The sequence below is a fragment of the Macaca nemestrina genome, chromosome 12 (assembly GCF_043159975.1).
Source record: "Macaca nemestrina isolate mMacNem1 chromosome 12, mMacNem.hap1, whole genome shotgun sequence".
NCBI lineage: Eukaryota > Metazoa > Chordata > Mammalia > Primates > Cercopithecidae > Macaca > Macaca nemestrina.
The window spans coordinates 132,341,665-132,361,289 of NC_092136.1; the positions used below are offsets into that span (position 1 = coordinate 132,341,665).

At 45.9% G+C, this 19,625-nt stretch overlaps 1 protein-coding gene across 13 annotated transcripts in view; it reads right to left on the bottom strand.

Moving 5' to 3' along the window:
• LOC105476165 (opioid binding protein/cell adhesion molecule like) overlaps positions 1 to 19,625 on the bottom strand; it is a 1,438,816-nt gene that overhangs the window by 532,083 nt on the left and 887,108 nt on the right. For 7 of the 13 annotated variants that reach the window (XM_071076070.1, XM_071076069.1, XM_071076066.1 and 4 more), the window contains one exon: positions 6,658 to 6,742. The exons of 2 other annotated variants lie outside the window; for them this stretch is intronic. In XM_071076070.1, the coding sequence (XP_070932171.1) occupies positions 6,658 to 6,742 (85 nt within the window). Of the gene's footprint in view, positions 1 to 6,657; positions 7,572 to 19,625 lie in introns of those variants that run through there. 4 more of the 13 variants (XM_011731839.3, XM_011731838.2, XM_011731836.2 and 1 more) reach the window with 2 other exon arrangements.

The following is a 19,625-nucleotide window of genomic DNA, read 5'->3' on the forward strand; positions in this document are numbered from 1 at the left end:
GTCTTGGACTGTAATTCCCTCTTCTCATCTCATGACTGAAGACAGCTTCCCGTTAATAATAAGTAATTTTAAAAGTCCTCCCCTGGGAAGGTCAAATGAGACCTACTCAACTCTTCCTCTCCACTGCGTCTTGCTGCCGGATCCCATCAGATCTGTAAAAACTGCCGCCAGACCGGCTCCCCAGCGCCCCCAGAGCGAGCCACCTAGTGAGCACAGCGAGTGGGCCGAGGGCAGAGTCCTTTTTTAGAAACCAGAAGGAAAGGAAATGAGAAAGACAGAGCTACACCGAGTCCGAGGGCCAAATTTACTTAAAAAGGTTAAACAATTACCCAAAGGGCTTAGATAAGAGCTGCTGTGTTTTCCAGAAAGGTTCAGAAAGCCATGGAACATATATTTCTAATGCTTTAAAACATCTTCTCCCATGGCCTGCTTCAGAGAGAGGGAGCGCGTGCGCATGCGTGTCTGTGTGTGTGTGGTGTGCGGTGTGTGTGTGGTGTGCGGTGTGTGTGTGGAGTGTGTTTGTGTGGTGTGTGTGGTGTGCGTGTGGTGTCTGTGTGTGTTTGTGTGGTGTGTGTATGTGTGTGTATGCCTGGAGTGTGTGTGGTGTGTGTGGTGTGTGTGTGGTGTATGTGTGGTGTGTGTATGTGTGGAGTGTGTGTTGTGTGTGGTGTGTGTGTGTGTTTGTGTGGTTTGTTTGTATGTGTGGAGTGTGTGTGTGGTGTGTGTGTGGTGTGTGTGGTGTGTTTGTGTAGTGTATGTGTGCCTGGTGTGTGTGGTGTGTGTGTGGTGTGTGGAGTGTGTGTGTGGAGTGTGTGTGTGGAGTGTGTGTGTGGTGTGTGTGTGGTGTATGTGTGTGTGGTGTGTGGAGTGTGTGTGTGGAGTGTGTGTGTGGAGTGTGTGTGTGGTGTGTGTGTGGTGTATGTGCGTGTGGTGTATGTGTGTGTGGTGTGTGTGGTGTGTTTGTGTGGTGTATGTGTGCATGGTGTGTGTGGTGTGTGTGTGGTGTGTGGAGTGTGTATGTGGAGTGTGTGTGTGTGGTGTGTGTGTGGTGTATGTGTGTGTGGTGTGTGTGTGTGGAGAGTGTGTGTGGAGTGTGTGTGTGGTGTGTGTGTGTGGTGTGTGTTTGTGTGGTGTGTGGTGTATGTGTGTATGTGGGGTGTGTGTGTGTGGAATGTATGTGTGGGGGGTGTGTGGGGAGTGTGTGGTGTGTGTGTGGTGTGTGTGTGGTGTGTGTGGGGGGGTATGTGGTGTGTGTGTGGTGTGTGTGTGTGTGGTGTGTGTGTGGTGTGTGTGGTGTGTGTGTGGTGTGTGTGTGTGTGTGTGTAGTGTGTGTGTGGGGTGTATGTGTGTGTGTTTGTGTGGTGTGTGTGTGCTGGGGAGGCAGACTCATTCCCACCAATCAGGGATGTCAGAGAGTGTCACGGAGTCAATACAGCCTTGCTCTCCCAGGCCTGCTGGATCCTGCAACCATGACCCAACCCAGGACATGCCAACCTCCTTGCTGTCTCCCTGTATTGTGTATCTCCTTGGGCCCACAAGGCCCTGTCTCTGCAGAGACAGGTACACTTTCCAAGTGTGTTCCTCTACTGCTGCTAAAAAGCAGTAGTACTACTGCTCTTCACTCTGCCACCCTGCTTGTTGTCTTGCCCTCAGGGATAGTGAAGACTTTGCATAGTTTGGATCAGACTGCCATCACTGGTAGATTCAACCGTCCCCTCTGGCAAGTGATTTGAGTGGAATCCAAAAGTCCCTCAGGCCTCCAAGACCTCTAACCAACTGCTGTGCCTGAATATCCCAGGATCATATTTTGAAGATAATAAAATTGTTTAGATATAAGAGTTTCATTGCTGTAGAGGCAATAATACACTAGAAGTGGTTGTTTCCCATTAAGATGGATTAAAGCATTAAACCAATAGTTATTTGTTTTAATCTTTAGTATCCACCACAGTATCTATCGTCAATAATACATAAGGCACAGCTCCTAAGCTCCAGGAGCCCCCAGACTAACCATAATCACACATGAAAAAATAGGTCCTAGTGTGTATCTGTGCAGCGAGGGTTACTGGAACTCTGACGAGGGCAATTCTTGACCACTCGCAGAAAGAATTCTGGGTGGTACTGTGAAAAGACAAATACACTTTAAAGCTGTGTGTAAGTGTGGGGACAGAGGAAGAACAAGATGGAGCGTACAAAACTCAAAAACATTTGTGAGTATTGTCAGTTGTTTTTGAGGAGTTCAACTTAGTACCAGTAATAACTTGCACATATATGTTGCTTTATGGCTCATGGAACAACCCATATACTTCCTTTCATCTGATAATGCAGACCAGGTTTAATAGATATTGTTCCTGTATGTACACAATTCAACTGAAATGTTCAAGGCCGTGGAGTTAGTGAGAGGTAGAGTAAGAATCCACCCCAGGTGCCTAGGCCCCCAAACACAGAGCTTTCTAGGGCATTGACATTGCCCATGAGGTACAGGCACACATGGGGAAGATGCTTCCTTGGAAAGCAGGGACACTGGATAAGCCTCGCTCAGAGGCTCTAGAGCCAGAAAGGGCTTTAGAGCAGTGTTCTCGATTCTGGCTCCACATTAGAAATACTGGAAAAGATGTTTTCAATGGCCACGTCCATCCCCAAACCCAGGAATTTTGACATCATCAATCTGGGATGGAATTCCTAGCATCATCAATTCCTGGCAATGGAATTTCTAAAAAGCATCCCAGGTAACTCCAACCAGGTTCGTGCCACCACTTGAGAGGTCCTTTATGGACCTGTCCCTGCTTGAGTCTCTTTTAATGTCTTTATCTTCCCAGACTAGGAGTAAAGTCTTTGAATGTACCCAGTTCTTATTCATCCTGGGCAACTGAAACACTGAAATGGAAAAATCATGCGTTCGTGTTGAATAGTCTAACGGCGACTCAAAATCTTCTCATTTACATAAAAAAGAACTGAAGGTAGGTGCAAAGTACGGAAACACACCCAGGCAAACAACAGAACTTTGTCTTTGGAAACTCTACTGCCCAGGTTGCTTTGGCAAAATCCCACTGCTCAGATTATTCCTTGGCAGTAGTTAAACCTCAAATACTTGATTTTGAATGGATTAGTTCAGAACTCCAAATGAAAATGCAGGGACATTTTAGAAAAGAGCCATTAAGCATAATCCCAGATCAGCAAGCCTGGATCAGCAAAACTGATTATCCTGCTGTTGAAATAAAAAACACAAAACACCGAAACAAAAGCAAACCAGAAAGAAAACCCTGTATGTTGGTCGGAACTTTTCCCATTGAGTGGAACAGTTACAGCAACAACCTTGCCTCCACCTCACCGCAGCCCCTCAAAATGTTCATGTACACAGATGATGTGGACCCACAGAGGAACTCAAGCAAACTTGGAGGAGATTGAGGCCTGTGAAGAAAGCACAACTGGCCATCATTCACTCTGCTGAGATGGCTTAATAGACACCAGCTGACCACACTGAGCATCCTGGGCTCCTTTACTGATGTGGGCATTGATTCAGACACATGACTTCTTGATTCTTGTCATATCTAATCTAATAGAGAGCACAGAACATTTTCAACCCAAGAGCAGATAATTGTAATGAAGTGATTCTGGCCAAGAGGGCCCATTTGTAATAATGAATTCAAATCAGATTCATGGAAGCTATAATTCAACCATAGTGAATAGCACCTTCATTTTCCATATCATCTCCTCTTCCAAGAGGGCAAAATAACTCAATATTCAAATAATTATTTTTACTTTTCAAGTAGCCCTATGAAGTAGTTATGAGGAAGATAATAATGCCTCACTTATAGAAAATGAGTTTCATCCACGTTCAAAACTTCAGTGTCATCTTTGGCACAGCACTTCCTAATGTCCCTCAGAGCAATCAAAGACCTGTCACAACAAAACTGATATCCCAAAGGAGGGAAATCATTCTTCTCTAAGCTGTGCCGTTTTTTCTCTGGGAAATTTAAAGGCAGACCCAGGTTTCTTGACTCCTTTGCTTTTCCTACTAGGTCTCTCTCCTCTTCATGGGACTTCGTTCAAGATTTAGAAACAGATTCAAGATACTTTGACCCAGGACAACCACATTAAAAGTGTTTTCCGTGTGATGGGCATGGGTATCATTCAGTGTTTTTTGGTGCATTCTAAACATGCAATGCGCGTGGAACACTCAGTTCCCAAGTAATGAATCCCTAATGAATGTCTTTAAGGAGACAAAAGAGTAAGAAACCAAACTTAAGAATTACAACTTACACAGCAAAAAACACCACCAAATAAAACATGGTATATTTACCTAGGGTTAAAGCCATGGGCTTCCAGAAACTGAAAACATGGACCCTCCCTCGGAGTACTGACAAATCAGTTATTTGTTAAGATGGGCACACAGCACACAACTCTTAACCAATAGAGCAAAAGAGTAAAAACAAAAGGAGAGAGATGGGGACATACAGAAATTTGCAAACGATGTTTATGTTCTTTTAAGAAACACTGTGGTAGCAGTGAAATCAAAACCTTAAAAAATCAAGGAATAAGAAGACTTAAGTGATAAAGACAAAAAAGAAAGAAAATAATGAGTAACAGATGAACGTATATATTATGGGAGCATCTGATAAAAACGAAGGAAGAAAATAATAAAAGAGAAGATGACATGAGCTAAGAGAATGAGGATTTAAAGAGATTAAAATATAGATAACGTGCTGAATTTCTCTATTCTGGGGTAAATGTATAGAAGAGACGCAAAATCAACATGAGACATGTGCTTACTTAAACAAAAATTACACCATGCAACCAGGTAACAGATAACAGTTATGCTAGAACATGTAAGTTATTCTTTTTCTCTGCAAAGAACAAAAAGCAACTATTCAGCTTTTCTTTTTTTATTCCCATCCCCATTCCCAAGCCCAGCTGCTCAACATTAGAACTGAGATCATGAAAACAGGCCAACAGCTAATAAAAAATTGGTAGATCGAAGCTGGCCCTCTGCTGGTGGAATAGTCTTCTTGCATCTCAGAAAGCAGAAAGCTCAAGTTTTCAAGCTTTCTGGTTTAATTTGGGGGGAAAGGAAGAGGACAGAGGATTTTGGAAAATTCAGGGCTCAGATCCTATTCAGTGCTAGACCTCTTAGCCCCCAGTGGCACATTAGATGGTAAACAGGTGTGTGGCAGCATCAACATCCCTGAACACTAGTAATATTTACTGACATTTCCTTGGTTAACATGTATTATAACCTGTGTGCTATTCATATCTTTAAGCCAACTAGACTACTGCAAATGCTTATTGGGAAATGTTCCCAGATTCCCCATGGAACCTTCTTTGAAGCAATGAAGTAGGGATATTACATTCTAGTCCGGGGCAGGCTGAGCGGTACCCACATGGCCAGGAGGACTTTTCCCTCACATCTATCAGGAAGGGCCTCTCAATTCTCCTTTTTTCTCCATTTGCTTTGGGCTTCTGAGAATCAGCACACGGGGTTCTGGGACCTGTTCTCTAACTTAAAAAAAGATCCAGCTAAGTATCACCCAAAGTGGCAGAATGCAACCTTCACCCTTGCGCTTAGGGAAAGAATTCCGGTGTCCCAGAGACCTGTCTTTCCTCCTCCAGGGAGAGGCTTGTCTAGATGCAGGAAAGGTTCCACCAGGAAAGCCAATGGAGGAACAGGAAGAACTCCCACCCTCACACTCTCCTAGGAGAAGCCAGGCATTCTGGCTGCAGAATCTGGGTCAGGATGTTTTATTTTCACCATAACCATCAAAGTCATCGGCAGGGCAAATGCATTCGCCCTGTGTACATTGTGAGACATAGTTAAGCTGGGACGTCCCTGAATCTGTCTCCTAGGACCAGAACTGCCTCATTAAAGGGATAAAAGATGATATCTGCTGAGCTGGTGGAAAGTGGTGGTTGCATTTTTATTAAAGTCTCTGCCGCAGCAAGCCCAGTCCCCAAAGGTTCATATTCCAAGATTCTCCCCCTCTCTGCCTGGAGCATGCAAGTGATTCTCTGTAACTCATTAAGGTAAAACAAAAAGCTCTCCTATTGTGCTTTTCACATAGGACTGATGTTGTTGCATAAAAGCTACATGTTTCCTTTCCTTGGACCCAGTCTGCAAAAATAAAACTGCTCTAATAATTTACAATAGGGACCCCAGGAGCACTACACCAGGTTTGGCAGGAGTCCTGGGTCTTGAGGAGACTCCTAACAGGCCGTGGCCTGGCACTGGTATTTGCACAGCCTTACATTTGAGGTGCATCTCTGATAGGGGCTAGCCTGGTGGTCCTGAGGACGATCCTGCCTCATCATCTACCTTCTGGCCTGTGACAGCCATCCAAGGGGCTCAGGCTAGCCACCCAGTGTTTCAAATCCATGCCCTCATATTCTCATCTTGGTGCCCACGCAGGAGAGAATCTAGCCTGTCATGGCTTCATAGAACCATGGAGTCCCACACGTGGACTTCGAGGTTCACGCATAAGATCCTGGAGCGGCATAGACGGAGCACACGACAAACCCGTCCAGGGGCACGGCGGTCGGCACGGCAGCGCGCAAGCGGGCGCCCCTCGGGCCCGCACAAGGCCCTCGCGCTCGGTCCCCCTCTCCCCACCTCTCCCCAGCGACCGCAGCCCAGGGGCTCGGCCCCGCGGAAGGACAGCTCCCTACCTGAGGGTGGCGCTCTCCCCCTGCCGGACCGTCACGTTGTCCATAGCTTTGGGGAAGGTGGCATCTCCGCTGCGCACGGGCACTCCTGTGGGTACAAGGAACAGCAGCCTGAGAGACACGACCACGAGGCACTTCCAGGGCAGGAACAGGTACCCACAGACCCCCATCCTCGACAGCCACAACTTCCCAGAACTCCGGCAGCCGCACGGTCCTGGTCCCCCGCCCCGCGCACCAGCCGGCTCAGGAAGCGGTGCGGGGAGGAGGGAAGAGGCAGAGCTCGCCAGGAGCAGGGGGAAGGAGAAGAGAGGAGTCCAGGCTCTCCGGAGTCTAAGAATTCTTCCTCAGATCCTGCCTCTGCTTTCCAGCCTAGCAGAACCAGATGCGCCCTCCTGCATCCAAAAAGCGCTTTCTTGACGCTCCCCTGGGGAGGAGGGCGGCAGCCCGGAGGGGAGAGGAGGTAGCAAGGTGCGGGGATGAAGGTCACAGATTGCGCTTTCTCTGCCTCTCTCTTCGAGACGCTACTTTAAGATTCAGTTGGGCACGTTCTGCAGAGCTCTGGCATCAAAAGTTTATAACCCAAAGAAGAAGGCAAGTGTCTCTGACATACAGGAGCTGTCATAAAAAGCCGCGGCTTCAAGGAGAGGAGGAAATGTTTTATTAGATCACACACGTGTACAGATGTACGTGTCCCCCAGCCCCAAGCCTCGCATCTGGAACCCCAAGGCAGGCGGCAAAAAGTTCCACGGCGGGGACGCGCAGCCGGCGCAGCCAGAGTCCTCCGGTCGGTGGGTCTTTCGCAGCCCGGTCGGCGACTCGCGGCCAGCCCGGGGAGCGCCGCCCGGCGCAGGCTCCGGGCGCACGGGGAGCTGGGCGGACGGCGGCCCCCGCCTCCTCCGGGGACGCGGCACGGGACGCGGGGACGCGGGGACGCGCGGACGCCACGCTCAGCGGCCGCCCCCGGCCTCCGCGCCGCCTTCCTCCCGGGAGCAGCCCCGACGCGCGCCGGCCCCGACCGCCGGGGTTGTCATGGCAGCAGCTCCATCCCTGACCGCCACTTTCTCCCGGTGCCGCCTCGGAGCCAGCGGGCGGGCGGGCGGCGCGGGCTGAGCGCTCATCCCGGCGGGCGGGCGCGGGGCGCGGGCGCCCACCTTAACCCCGGCCGCGCCCACCGGGCTGGGGATGCCTGCAGGGATGAGCCCGCACCGCGCCCACTCCGCTCCGTCCCGACACCCGCGCCAGCAGCCGAGAGAACGCTGCGCCCCTCGCAGTGGCTTCCCCTGCGGAGGGGTGAGGTGGGGGGAGCGGGGAGGGAGAGGGGAGGGCGGGAGAGGGAGTTCTGGGGAAAGCAGCAAATTGAAAACTGACACCGGCACCTTTCCTCGCCGATGCCAGCGCAGAAGTTTTCAAAGCCCGCCCTGGAGAGCTGAACTACCCTGCCCACGCCAGGTGGGCACCGGTGTGCCCGTCCACCGCGCTGCGGCCGGCTCCCCGTCCAGCCGAGTCCAGCCCTGACGGCGCGCTGTCCTGGGCCCGTGCGGAGGCGGAGTGGACCCACCTCCGAGGACCCACCTCGGAAACGCCCGTGCCCCTCCACTGGACGCCTGTCCCCAAAGTGGCAAATCTCAATTTCTCCTTAAAACACAGCATGCAACATTTGTCCCAGTCCTACACTTTATCGTGGTAAAAAGCAGGGACTGGGAAAAACACAGGAAGATCCTAAAAAGTAGTAGGACTGATCCCCCTAAAACCCCTCACAGGAAGTGGCACCGCAGTGGTGCTGGGAGGTGACTCGGGGCTCTTGGAGACCAGCCTCCCAGTTTCTTTGGTCTCGGATTTGTCTCTTTCCGCTCTAAACCCCAGAGCTCCGCGTCCCTTGGGCCCCTCGGGAGGCCTTCTCTGCTCCCCTGGCAGAAGCCTCCCCGTTGTATTCTAATTTAATGGTTGCTATGCGCATCTGCTCTACTGTATTTTTTCTCAAAGCCTTTTGTTAAATTAGACCGGGCTCTGCACAATTGGCAAAATGAAATTTAATTCAAAAATAAGCATTAAGCTCTTATCGTTTATTACTTTAGTTGCTGAAGGATACAAAGGCATACTACTTGCTTTCAGTTCTGAGAGACAGAGCACAAATAAATACCGCCCCATTCCCCATTCTAAAAGGGTTAGACCACATATATGTGTAGGTCTAAAATTTTTAATTAGTGCATCTTACCTAGAAGGGAGAATACTTATCAGTAATTGCATCGGCTGTAGTGAAACATATATAGTCATATGCTGCTTATGAAGGGGGATACAGTCTGAGAACTGTCTTTAGGAGATTTTGTCATTGTGTGAATATCCTGATGTGTACTTCCATAAACCCAGATGACATAGCCCACTACACACCTAGGCTGTGTGGTAGAGCCTATTGCTCCTAGGCTGCAAGCCTGTACAGCATGCTACTGTACTGAATACTACAGGCAACTGTAACACAATAGTAAGGATTTGTGTATCTAAACCCAGAAAATGTGCAATAAAAATAAAGTACAAAAGATTTAAAAAAAAAAAAAAGGTACATCTGTACAGACATTTACCACCGACGGAGCTTGCAGAACTGGAAGTTGCTCTGGGTGAGTCAGTGAGTAGGTGGGGAATGAAGGCCTAGGACATTACTGCACACCACCATAGCCTTCATAAACACTGTACAATTAGGCTACCCTAAATTTATCAAAACACATTTTTCTGTCTTCAATAATAACTTTAGCATACTGTAACTTTTTAACTTTATAAACGTTGAATTATTTTAACTTTTTGACTGTTGCATAATAACATTAGCTTAAAACACAAACATGTTGTACAATTGTATAAAAATGTATTCTTATATCCTTATTCTAAGCTTTTTTCCACTTTTTTCTAACTTTTAAATTTTGTTTGCTAAAAACTAAGACACAAATACACACATTAGCCTAGGCCTACATGGAGTCAGGATGATCAGTATCACTGTCTTCTGCCTCCACATTTCCTCACACTGGAAGAGCTTCAGGAGCAATAACACGCATGAAGCTGTCACCTCCTATGATAGCAATGCCTTCTTCTAGATACCTCCTGAAGGACCTGCCTGTGGCTATTTTACAATCACCTTTTAAAAATAAGTAGCAGGAGCATACTCTAAAGATAAAAAGTATAGTATAGTATACATAAAAACTAGTAATATAGTCATTTATATTTGTTATCAATTATTATGTACTATACATATTTGCATGTGCTAGACTTTAATGGGATGGGTAGCATAGTAGGGTTTGTTTACACCAGCATCACCACAAATTCCTGAGTAACACTTTGAGCTAAGACATTAAGATGGCTACAGTGTCACTGGAGTATATTAAATTTTAGTTCCACTGTAATCTTCTCTATACCACTGTCATATACGCGGCCTGTCATTGACAGGGCATTGTCATGCAGTGCACCACTGGGTTAGGTCCTTTCCAGAAAGCAGGTATGACAAAGGCAGCAGTGGGGTCCAGCTCTCATCCATAAGCTCCTGAGGTACAAGGCTTTGGGGAGCTGTGATGCAGAGAGGAGAGGCTGGGGGCTCAGGGAGCAGCCCCACAACCTAATTTGGGATTTCCTCCTAGCTTTTATGACACGTGTCTTTTCTCAAGACTTGAGTGAACCTGGGTTTCCTGATTGACACTGTACTTCAACCTCTCAGCTCTGAGTTCTAGTCTAGTATCACCAGACGGGAAAGGCTCTTTTTCATACTTTAACTTGTGGAAAGCTGAGAACCTGAGGCCGGGCTTATGATTTTCTTCAGTTGCAGAGTTTGGAGCTTGAACACAGGTGGCTGGCAGCCGTGGACTTGGCTCAGGCTTCCCCTCAACGCCCGCAGCTCTGCCACTTGGTTGTAGAGCATTCACATCCCTTCCTCTCTCCTGGACCTGCTGGTTCTATTGCTTCTCAGGAGACGAAAATGGGGCAGTTGCTAAATCAACTCATAAAAGATTGCTTGAGACAGAAAGAGTTATTAAGGACAAAGAGAAAGGCTAGGACAGCATGAGATTCCCCATAGGAAAAGAATGGCTGAGACAAGTAAAGAAGAGCAGCAGAGATGGGTGGAAGCGAGGCGTAAATTTTCTTAACAGCATATAATAAGTCTTGCTCTTGCGAAGAAATAAACCAAGTTTCCCATTTTTTGCACAGCTGGCTCCCCTGAAATAAGGTATCTGGAGTCCTAAAGAAGAGGGCCTGTGTCTCTTTTCTTCTGTAACAGCATTTCCTAGCTCAGTATTTCTGAGTGAATAAATGGGCTCAACTCATGGGCTAGCAAATCAGAGAAATGACTGCAAAGGTCGCATTTCATGTGAATCTCTGTGAGTCTTCAGTTGTGTGGGAGAGAGTTCATTCCTCTGTAGGACACTGCTGTGGACTAGTGTGTGCATTTATAGAATATCAAGCTGAGACTAAATTGAAATTAGAAACAGAAAATGAGTTGAGGTTCACAATGAACGAGGACTAAGTAGTTTCTGTCAGAACTTTTCTAGGAAATGCTTGGCTGAGTGTCATGACAAGGTGGCCCCTAGTGAAACCCTCTTAGATATGTGGAAACATATATAAAGACAAATTAACATCATGACTAACAGTATCCCTTATTGGAAATGCTTGAGACCAAAAGTGTTTCAGATTTTGAATTATTTTAAATTTTGGAGTCTTTGCATTATACTTACTGTTGAGTATCCCAAATGTGGAAATCTCAAATTCAATATGCTCCAATGAGCATTTCCTTTGAGCGTCATGTCTGTCCTCAAAAAGTTTCAGATGTTTGGATTTGGGATGCTCAGCCTATACTACTTCTGAAGTTACACTGTCTGTTCAGATACTGACTTGTCATCTCTCTAGCTGCCTGGCTGGTACCCAGGAATACCTATCCCACCTATGTTACAGGGTTTGGGGTTTGTTGAAAGGTACCTGGCATGTTTTAAAATCAAGGCTGGTAAGATGACAGACACAGAGACAACTGCCTTGAAAGATGAGTATATTCCTTGCAGTTCCCAAGAGGAGGGGCACACCATGCCATGCTGGACCACATGGGGATGCACCAGGGTTGGTCAGGAGGCAGAAGGAGTGAGAGGAAGGCCTAGCACAGGGTCTTCATTGTGATTTCCATGGAAATAAATGGGGGAGGCAAGGTAGGCAAACTTCAGCAAGCTTAGGATTACAAAGTTTGAATATTTCTGGTAGGCTCTGTGTTAGGGCGGTGGGGGTGGTTCTCATGGTTCTGTACTTGGCCCTGGGGTGATCTAGGGCAAGGCAATGTTGATGTGGTATGTGAGCATTAGAGAAATGTTCGGGGTATGGGTTTTGAATGGATTGGTGTTCTCATAAAGGGCATGGCCACAGGCAAGTATTTTATCATCTCTAGGAATGAGCTAGCCCTAGGAGGGACAGTCTTCCCAGAATTAGCAAGACCAGGATATCAAAGCATTATAAAATACAGAACATAAAAACATGATTAATATAAGCGACAATTAGTGAGATGATGCATGCGACATATCACCAAAGGACTGGGCACATTGGAAAATTTAATAATCATGAATTATGGTTATACAGCAAAACTCCCATTTTCACATGATAACAATTTGTGACATGAAAAAAGATGTGAGTAAAAGGTTATAAATGCCCTATGTACAAACTAGAGGTTCTGCTCAGACCTACGGAAGTCTCGTTTATGATAATTTGTAACAGAAAATGCAAAGTTGGATCCCGATTACAGGACTGTAATGATCACAAGAGAGACCACTGGCTAGCCAGAGAAAAGTCATTATGAACAGGCTTGAGAATAGGAATCCTTGCCAGAGGGAACTTTCTCAGGTAGGAGAAAGAAGAGCAAAGAAAGCAAAGAGCTGTAAAGAACCCTGGGGATTTCCGGGTCAGAATTCAGGTGACTCTAGCCACTTAAAACTGACAGCTGGTATCTGCAACCTGGAGAAGATAGAATGTCCCAGAGAAGCTAGATGAAAAGTAAGGCAACCCACCTGGGAAAAACACCTGTAAAAAGTCTAATCACATTATTGCATTTCAAATTGGCTTAAATAAGATTGTGGGCCTATAACATTTATTCCTACGTGTATGTGGACTGTCTGGTGATGGAACATAGCTTGTGACACTGAAGAGATGCATCCTGTGAGAAGCAGCTGAACAATGGTGCATACAACTCACGAACCCACAATTATGGAGAAAGACAAAGGGGAGGTGGGCCTTGTCAGGCAGCAACTTCTGTTCAGAACCTAAACTGTCTTGGCTGCCAGAGCTGACTGCTGAGTACTGCTGCTGCTTTGGGTATGGATGGATACTTCCAAACAGTATCCTGGGCTGTGAAAACTCTCTTACTTGTGGCAGGACATTATCTGCCTTATAGTCTTTGACAGATCAGTCTCACACAGAGGGCGATAACCAAGATGAACAGTCAAAGAAAGAAACCAATTAAAAAATGACAAAAAAGTAACACAATTTTTACTTATTCATTTATGAATTCATTAATTCTGTAAATATGTGTCACACACCTATTTTATGTTGGACAGGGTTCTAGGGACTGGAGATGCAGTAATTAATGAGATCACCTTTATTACGTGCTTTTCTGCAAGGGTGTGTGAGCAGTGTTGAAGAAGGGGGAAAGAGACCAGAAAAAGTAAATAGATGCAAATATTTAGATTGTGCTACAAGCTATACGTTAAAAAAAGAAGTGTGATGGCGTGGGAAGAGTGAAAAATGAAACAGCCAGGGGAAGCCTCTCTGAAGAGGGAGCACTTGACCTGAGTCCTGACTGATCAGCCGAGTGAAGGTTGGAGCTGAGCAAACGAACACCATAGGGGCATATGGCAGAGGTAGCCCGCTAGACCCAGAGGCAGATCAAGGTGCAGCTGCACTGGGCCTTGAAGGCCACAGTCACTGTTTTAGAATTGATTCTAAGTGCAGTACAATAACTTTGGAAACATTTCGGTAGAAGAGTGACAGGATGTGATTGATAAAATTTCGCAAGTCCCTTTGACTGCTGTGTAGAGGACTAGATTGCAGGGGTACAGAGTGGAAGCAGAGGGCATGACAGGAACAGCGGAGGCCAGAAACGATGTCAGTGGCAATGAAGAGAGAGAATTATGGAAAGGCGAAGGGCGCATTTCTGAAGAATAGTAGTTAGGACTTCCTGAGATTTGAGATTGAGAAAAAGAGAGAGCTTGAGGAAGATTTGGGTATCTGGCTGCATTTTACAACTACCTGTAACGAGAATGATGCCATGCCAGAAGGAATGGGTTTAGGGAAGAGGGAATTGAAGAATGAATAAAGAGTTCTGATTAAGTTGTGAAGCTATCACTTCTATGAGACAGTCAAATGGAGACATCAGGACGACAGTGGGGGAAAGAGATTTGAAGCTTAGCATGGAGGACTGAGGGTGATGTTATTGTCTCATCGAAAGCTTGCTTTCCTAATTACCATAAAAATAGTGATAAAGCTCTGCTGTGTGCATTTTTGGGAGGCGGCGTATTATCCGTGAAACCCTCAACCTGAATCTAGAGGCTCTTCTGCCTTTGTCGGTAATTTGGAAATAGGCCCCTTCAGCCAACCCTATGAGACGTGACCTATTTCACTCCATTTAGTCGTCTCTTAATATTTCCCCTCTACTTGGTCACAAGTTATCTTTTGGGAGTAGACTAACATTGTGTGGAGATGAGGCCATGAAGTTTTCACTGTTTTTAAGAAAACAAGAAAATGCTGCTCACTGACCCTTAATGTGAGTCGTAGGACTTGGGTTTAAGACCTCGGCCCGTTTTGACTTCGCTGCTGTGATCTAGGTGGACTGTGCCTGTGCTCTAGAGTGCAGCAGGGAAGACCAGAACAAACACAGGGCAGGCAGGCGTCAGTCCGAGCCCCACCTCTGCAGCTCACTCTCTGTGGGACTCTACACACGCTCCCTCATTCACTCATCTTACAGCTGCCACCTCTGTAAATGGAGACCACCATAGCAACGAATCTGTAGAGCGCTTGTGAGGATATGTCTCAGTCAGCTCAGGCTCTGCCATAACAAAACACTACAGACTACGTGGCCTCACAGAAGTTAGTTTTCTCACAGCGGCACAGGCTGCAAGTCTGAGATCAGGATGCCAGCGTGAACGTGCTCCGACGAGGGCTCTTTCTGGCTTGAGACAGCTACCTTCTTGCTCTGTGCTCACATGGGGAAGAAACCTCTCTCTGTTCCTAGAAGGCCACCAATTCTAAGGGATTAGGGCCCCATTCTTCTGACCCCTTTAACTTTAATCACCTCCTAAAAGCCGTATCTCTAAGTAGAGTCACATTGGTGCTTAGAGTTTCAACATACGAATTTTGGGGGCCATGATTCAGCCGACATCAGTGTTAAGTGAAATACTGCATGTAAAGTAATTGGCATCGTGCCTGGCACTCACTAAGTCCATAATAAATGCTAGTTATTACTGCCTACAGAAAGAGGCCTAACTCCCCATTGTCACAAGTTTCTTCTCTGAAGTATCTCTGTGGGCAGATAAGCTGTACAGAGCAAGACACAAAAATTCCCAAGGTGTCCAAAGGCTTTTTCTCTGTGTGTGTATATAATAAAAGAAACAAGACAGGTTTTTCTCTGATTTTGAAGAAGAGGTCACTTTAGAATTAGAAGTTGCCTAAAAATGAAAAGGCTTCTGTGGTTATTAATAAGCTTTTATTTTGCCCTGGAGGGGCTGTCCAGATGATAGCTATTGGAGAATCTGGGATCACACAGAAATATCTGAATTTATCTAATAAAATTTGTATTCAGTTATAAAAGCAATTTCAAACTGTGTTATTCATAAATAAGGAAGACTTACAGCTTGTGTTTATCTGAGAGAAGATTGTACCCAGCTGTTCTATGTGTATATTAGGGAGACATATAAAGTGAGAAGCCTGGGTTTGATGGGTATTTGTATGACAGAAACCTATCTAAGTCAGTGTGGACCCAGTGGAGTGGAGTGACCGAGAAGACATGGTGGCTTGAGCTGTAGGGAACTCAAAATGTGTTGTGGTGAACAGAGTGGTAAGACTTGACTGGGGCTTCCGTCTTTAGGCTAAGAAAGTCACAAGAAAGGGAATCACATATCACAGGACATACCACTTTGGATGAGACACAAGTACTCTCCTCTAAAAAACCCAAACCAATCCCTATATTATAGCTGCTTGCACAATTAATGCAGGAAATCCATGTGGAATCTTGCTTCTCATTCTTGCTTGCACTCTTCCAAAACTGATGCAAATACACATTCAATGGTTTTCCTAGTCAGCTGCTAACCTAAGGTCAGAATTCAGGCCCCTTAAATCTCAACCTGTTCCTCTTTTCCATCACAGACCACATGACATCCTTTTCAACCTAGAATGCATCTGCCTGGCCTGATGGAAGGAACCGGCATTGTGCATGAATTAAAACGCCTGGCTTCCAATCCCAGCTTTGCTACTTCCAAGCAGGGCAATCCTCTGAGTTTGTGTCCCCTCCTCCGTGAGCGGTGTGCACAAGAGCTTCCTCACAGGACGGCTATGAGCACGACGATGCATGTGAAAGCGCCCTTCCCAGAGCCTGGCATGATGGCAGCTCGCGATGACGGGGGATATTCAATTCCTTTTTTCCATCCTTAATGCCAGAATGAAGTAGGCAAAACCAAAGCAAACAAAACAACAAAAAATAACCAAGTAGATAAACAAAAGTAACAACATGACAACAAAAAAACTTTAAAATAAACAGGCCAACCTAAGGCACATAAGATTTACACTGTAAAAAGATACCTGTGAGGTCCCCCAAGGCTTAGAGAGTGATCTGTGGAGAGCTTTAGAATCTAAGGAGTGTAACAATAGCCCCTAGCCAACTCTTTTTCCTTCCAAGTTTCTGTGTGCATTGCATGCATGTAAACTCTCTCTCTCATTAGAATTGCAAGGTCCCAAGAACAGAGTGTTTATTTTGTTCATCCCTGATTCCTCCGCTACAGACCAGGGCCCAGCACAGAGTAAGTACTCAGCAAATATTTGCCGCACGAGAGAACTGGTGTCCACTCTCCACAGTTTGCAGAAAGTCCGTGAAGCTGTCAGCCAAAGATCCAATGCCATTCGCACTAAGGAACTCTTTTAGTAACCGTCTCCTTCCCTCCTTGGCCCCCAGTGCCTCGACAATGGGGAAGCACAGGCGTCAACTACATTAAAGCATTTCATTCTAGAAAGGCTGGAGACCCCTATAAAGGGACCAATTTCCACAAGTCATACAATAAAATCAGCCTCATTACTTTATAGTCACACCTCATATAGTTCTATAAATCAAATAACAAAAACCATTATATTGAGACCTACAAGCCATAAAATGTGTTTTTTAAATGTTCAGTACCATTATTACAGTCTTACCCCTCCCCAGTCTCACTACAGTATCTAACAGAATGACCATGACAGGTGGAAAATGGATTCTTCCTCCCCAGGGAACCCAGAGTGTGGAGGAGAGAATGCCGCTGGAGGTGGGCTTGCCGGGTTCTAAATTTGGACCTGCCCTCTGAGAGCTGGGGGTCCCCAGCAATGGACCAGGCTTCTCTGAGCCCAGGATTCCTCCTTGGTTGGATGGGAGAAATAACACTTTTTTATTTAAAGAACTGAGCAAACCGTATGTAAGGTGGCTTGCAGAGAGCCTGGCACATAGGCGGTACTCCATGAGTGGCTGCTCCTTACTGGGCTGTACACGTACTTCCTGCTAAAATGAATCTGATTTTCTGGGTCTTAGAGAGGAGCTAGAACTTGTGTTTTGTAGAATATGTCAGTTACTTGAAATAATATCTGTCTTGCCAAACTTTTTTTTAATCTTGTTGATTTATTTTGTTGACTAATTCACTACTTCAAACATTCTTTCTTGTTTTTTGTTTGTTTGTTTGTTTTGGTGGGAGGACCAATGGTCACTGACCGTCTAGGCATTTTGCTTGGCCTGAAAATCCAAAGAACATGATGTGTTACCTGCTCTCAAGGAGTTTATAGTCTAGTAGAAGAAATAAATCAGGTATCATAGTATGGTATGATAAGATTTAAAATAAAAATATGTACAGTATGCTACAGGATCTCAAAACGAGGCCGTTAAAATTAGATCAGGTTCTTGGAAAGCTGCTCAAAGGAAAAGACTCCTCAAAGGAAGAGTTCACTTTTAAGGACTGAGTAGGACTGAGACTGCCATGTGGCTTCTGATTTTGGCAGATGAGTGAACAGCGTTACCAATCCCAGAGACATAGTAAGAATAGTTGATACTGAGTGGAGGGCAGGGCGTTAAACACTGAACTTGAGGTGCTGGTGAAACATCCAACTAAAAATGTGCTGTTGGCATTTGGATATTTTGGTGTTGAGTCTGAGCAAGAGACAATGTTTACAGTGATAGATTTTGGAATCATCTTTGCATACATGGGAGCTGAAGGCCTGGGTACTAATGAAGTCACTGAGCAAGAGCAGGAGTGAGAAGAAACGAGGCATTAAGTGTGAATTCTGAGCAACACAAACACATAGGGGTAGGAGGAAAAAGAGCTCATGAGGGAGCCTGAGGAGTGGCCAGAAGAATAGAAGGAAACGCAGGATCAGCGCCCACACAGAAATCAGGGAGGACACCTTTCAGAAGAAAAGAGCGGCCAGTGGCATCCACTACGAGAGGATTCAGGCTAGCAGAGGACGCACAGCCATGCTTTTGATCTGCCACAGTGGAGGGCACTGATGAATTCTGCAGAAGCTGTTTTACTGCTGAGGCAGCAGGAGTGAGGCAGTGGTGAGCTGAGGAATGAGTGGAACCTCAGGAGTGGGGAAAACAAATGTGGTCCAGGGTTTCAAGCTTAGCTGTGAAGAAATGCTGGACGGAGATGGGGGTCTGGGGGAGGCTGGTACTGTTTTGTCTTATTTCATCTTCAGCATGAGAGTCCTGAATACTTTTTTAATGTGTCTGAAAGTTAAGAGCTCCTTGAAGGTGTTGTACAGCTGCCTGTGTTCATCACAGCATTTCGTACACTGTTGATGATTAAAGATATATACAGGATGAATTGTTTAAGGTCAAAAAATTTCCATCTCTGGACCCATTCAGATGCAGACCAACCAACCAATATTTAAAAAATAGTGACAGTTGTCATTGTCATCATCATCATCACCATCCTACCAGCAGCTCAGACACTAGAACACACACCTGACAGATGCTATCTAATGTAATCCTGTTAACACCTCTATAAGGAAGGTATTATTTGATAAAGCAATATATAGAGAAGAAAGATTACTCCTAGTCATTTCTAGAAGTGCAAGGTAGAAAATGCTGAATCTGGCTGGGCGCGATGGCTCACGCCTGTAATCCCAGCACTTTGGGAGGTCAAGGTGGGCAGATCATGAGGTTCGAGACCAGCCTGACCAACATGGTGAAACCCCACCTCACCTAAAAATACAAAAATTAGCAGGGTGTGGTGGCGTGCGCCTGTAATCTCAGCTGCTCAGGAGGCTGAGGCAGGAGAGTCACTTGAACCTGGGAGGCAGAGGTTGCAGTGAGCTGAGATCCTGCTGTTGCACTCCAGCCTGGGTGACAGAGCAAGACACTGTCTCAAAAAGAAAAAAGAAAATGCTGAACCTTTTCCTAGTCGCCTCAAGGTTCATTGCTGTATTTTACCAGCACCCAGAATAATCCCTGGCATATAGTAGGTTTCCAGTCAATATTTATTCAATTAATAATAAAAATAATTATGTATTTTTAACCCATACCCTCCAGTCTCACAGATATCATAGCTATTCAAGATTCATGGACCAAATATTAAATAATCAAAGGTATTTGTCCACATTTGGACACTGGATTTTATCAGTGGCAAATTAGCTAGAGGTGGAGAACAAGAATTAGAGTGATTCGGCCGGGCGCGGTGGCTCAAGCCTGTAATCCCAGCACTTTGGGAGGCCGAGACGGGCGGATCACGAGGTCAGGAGAT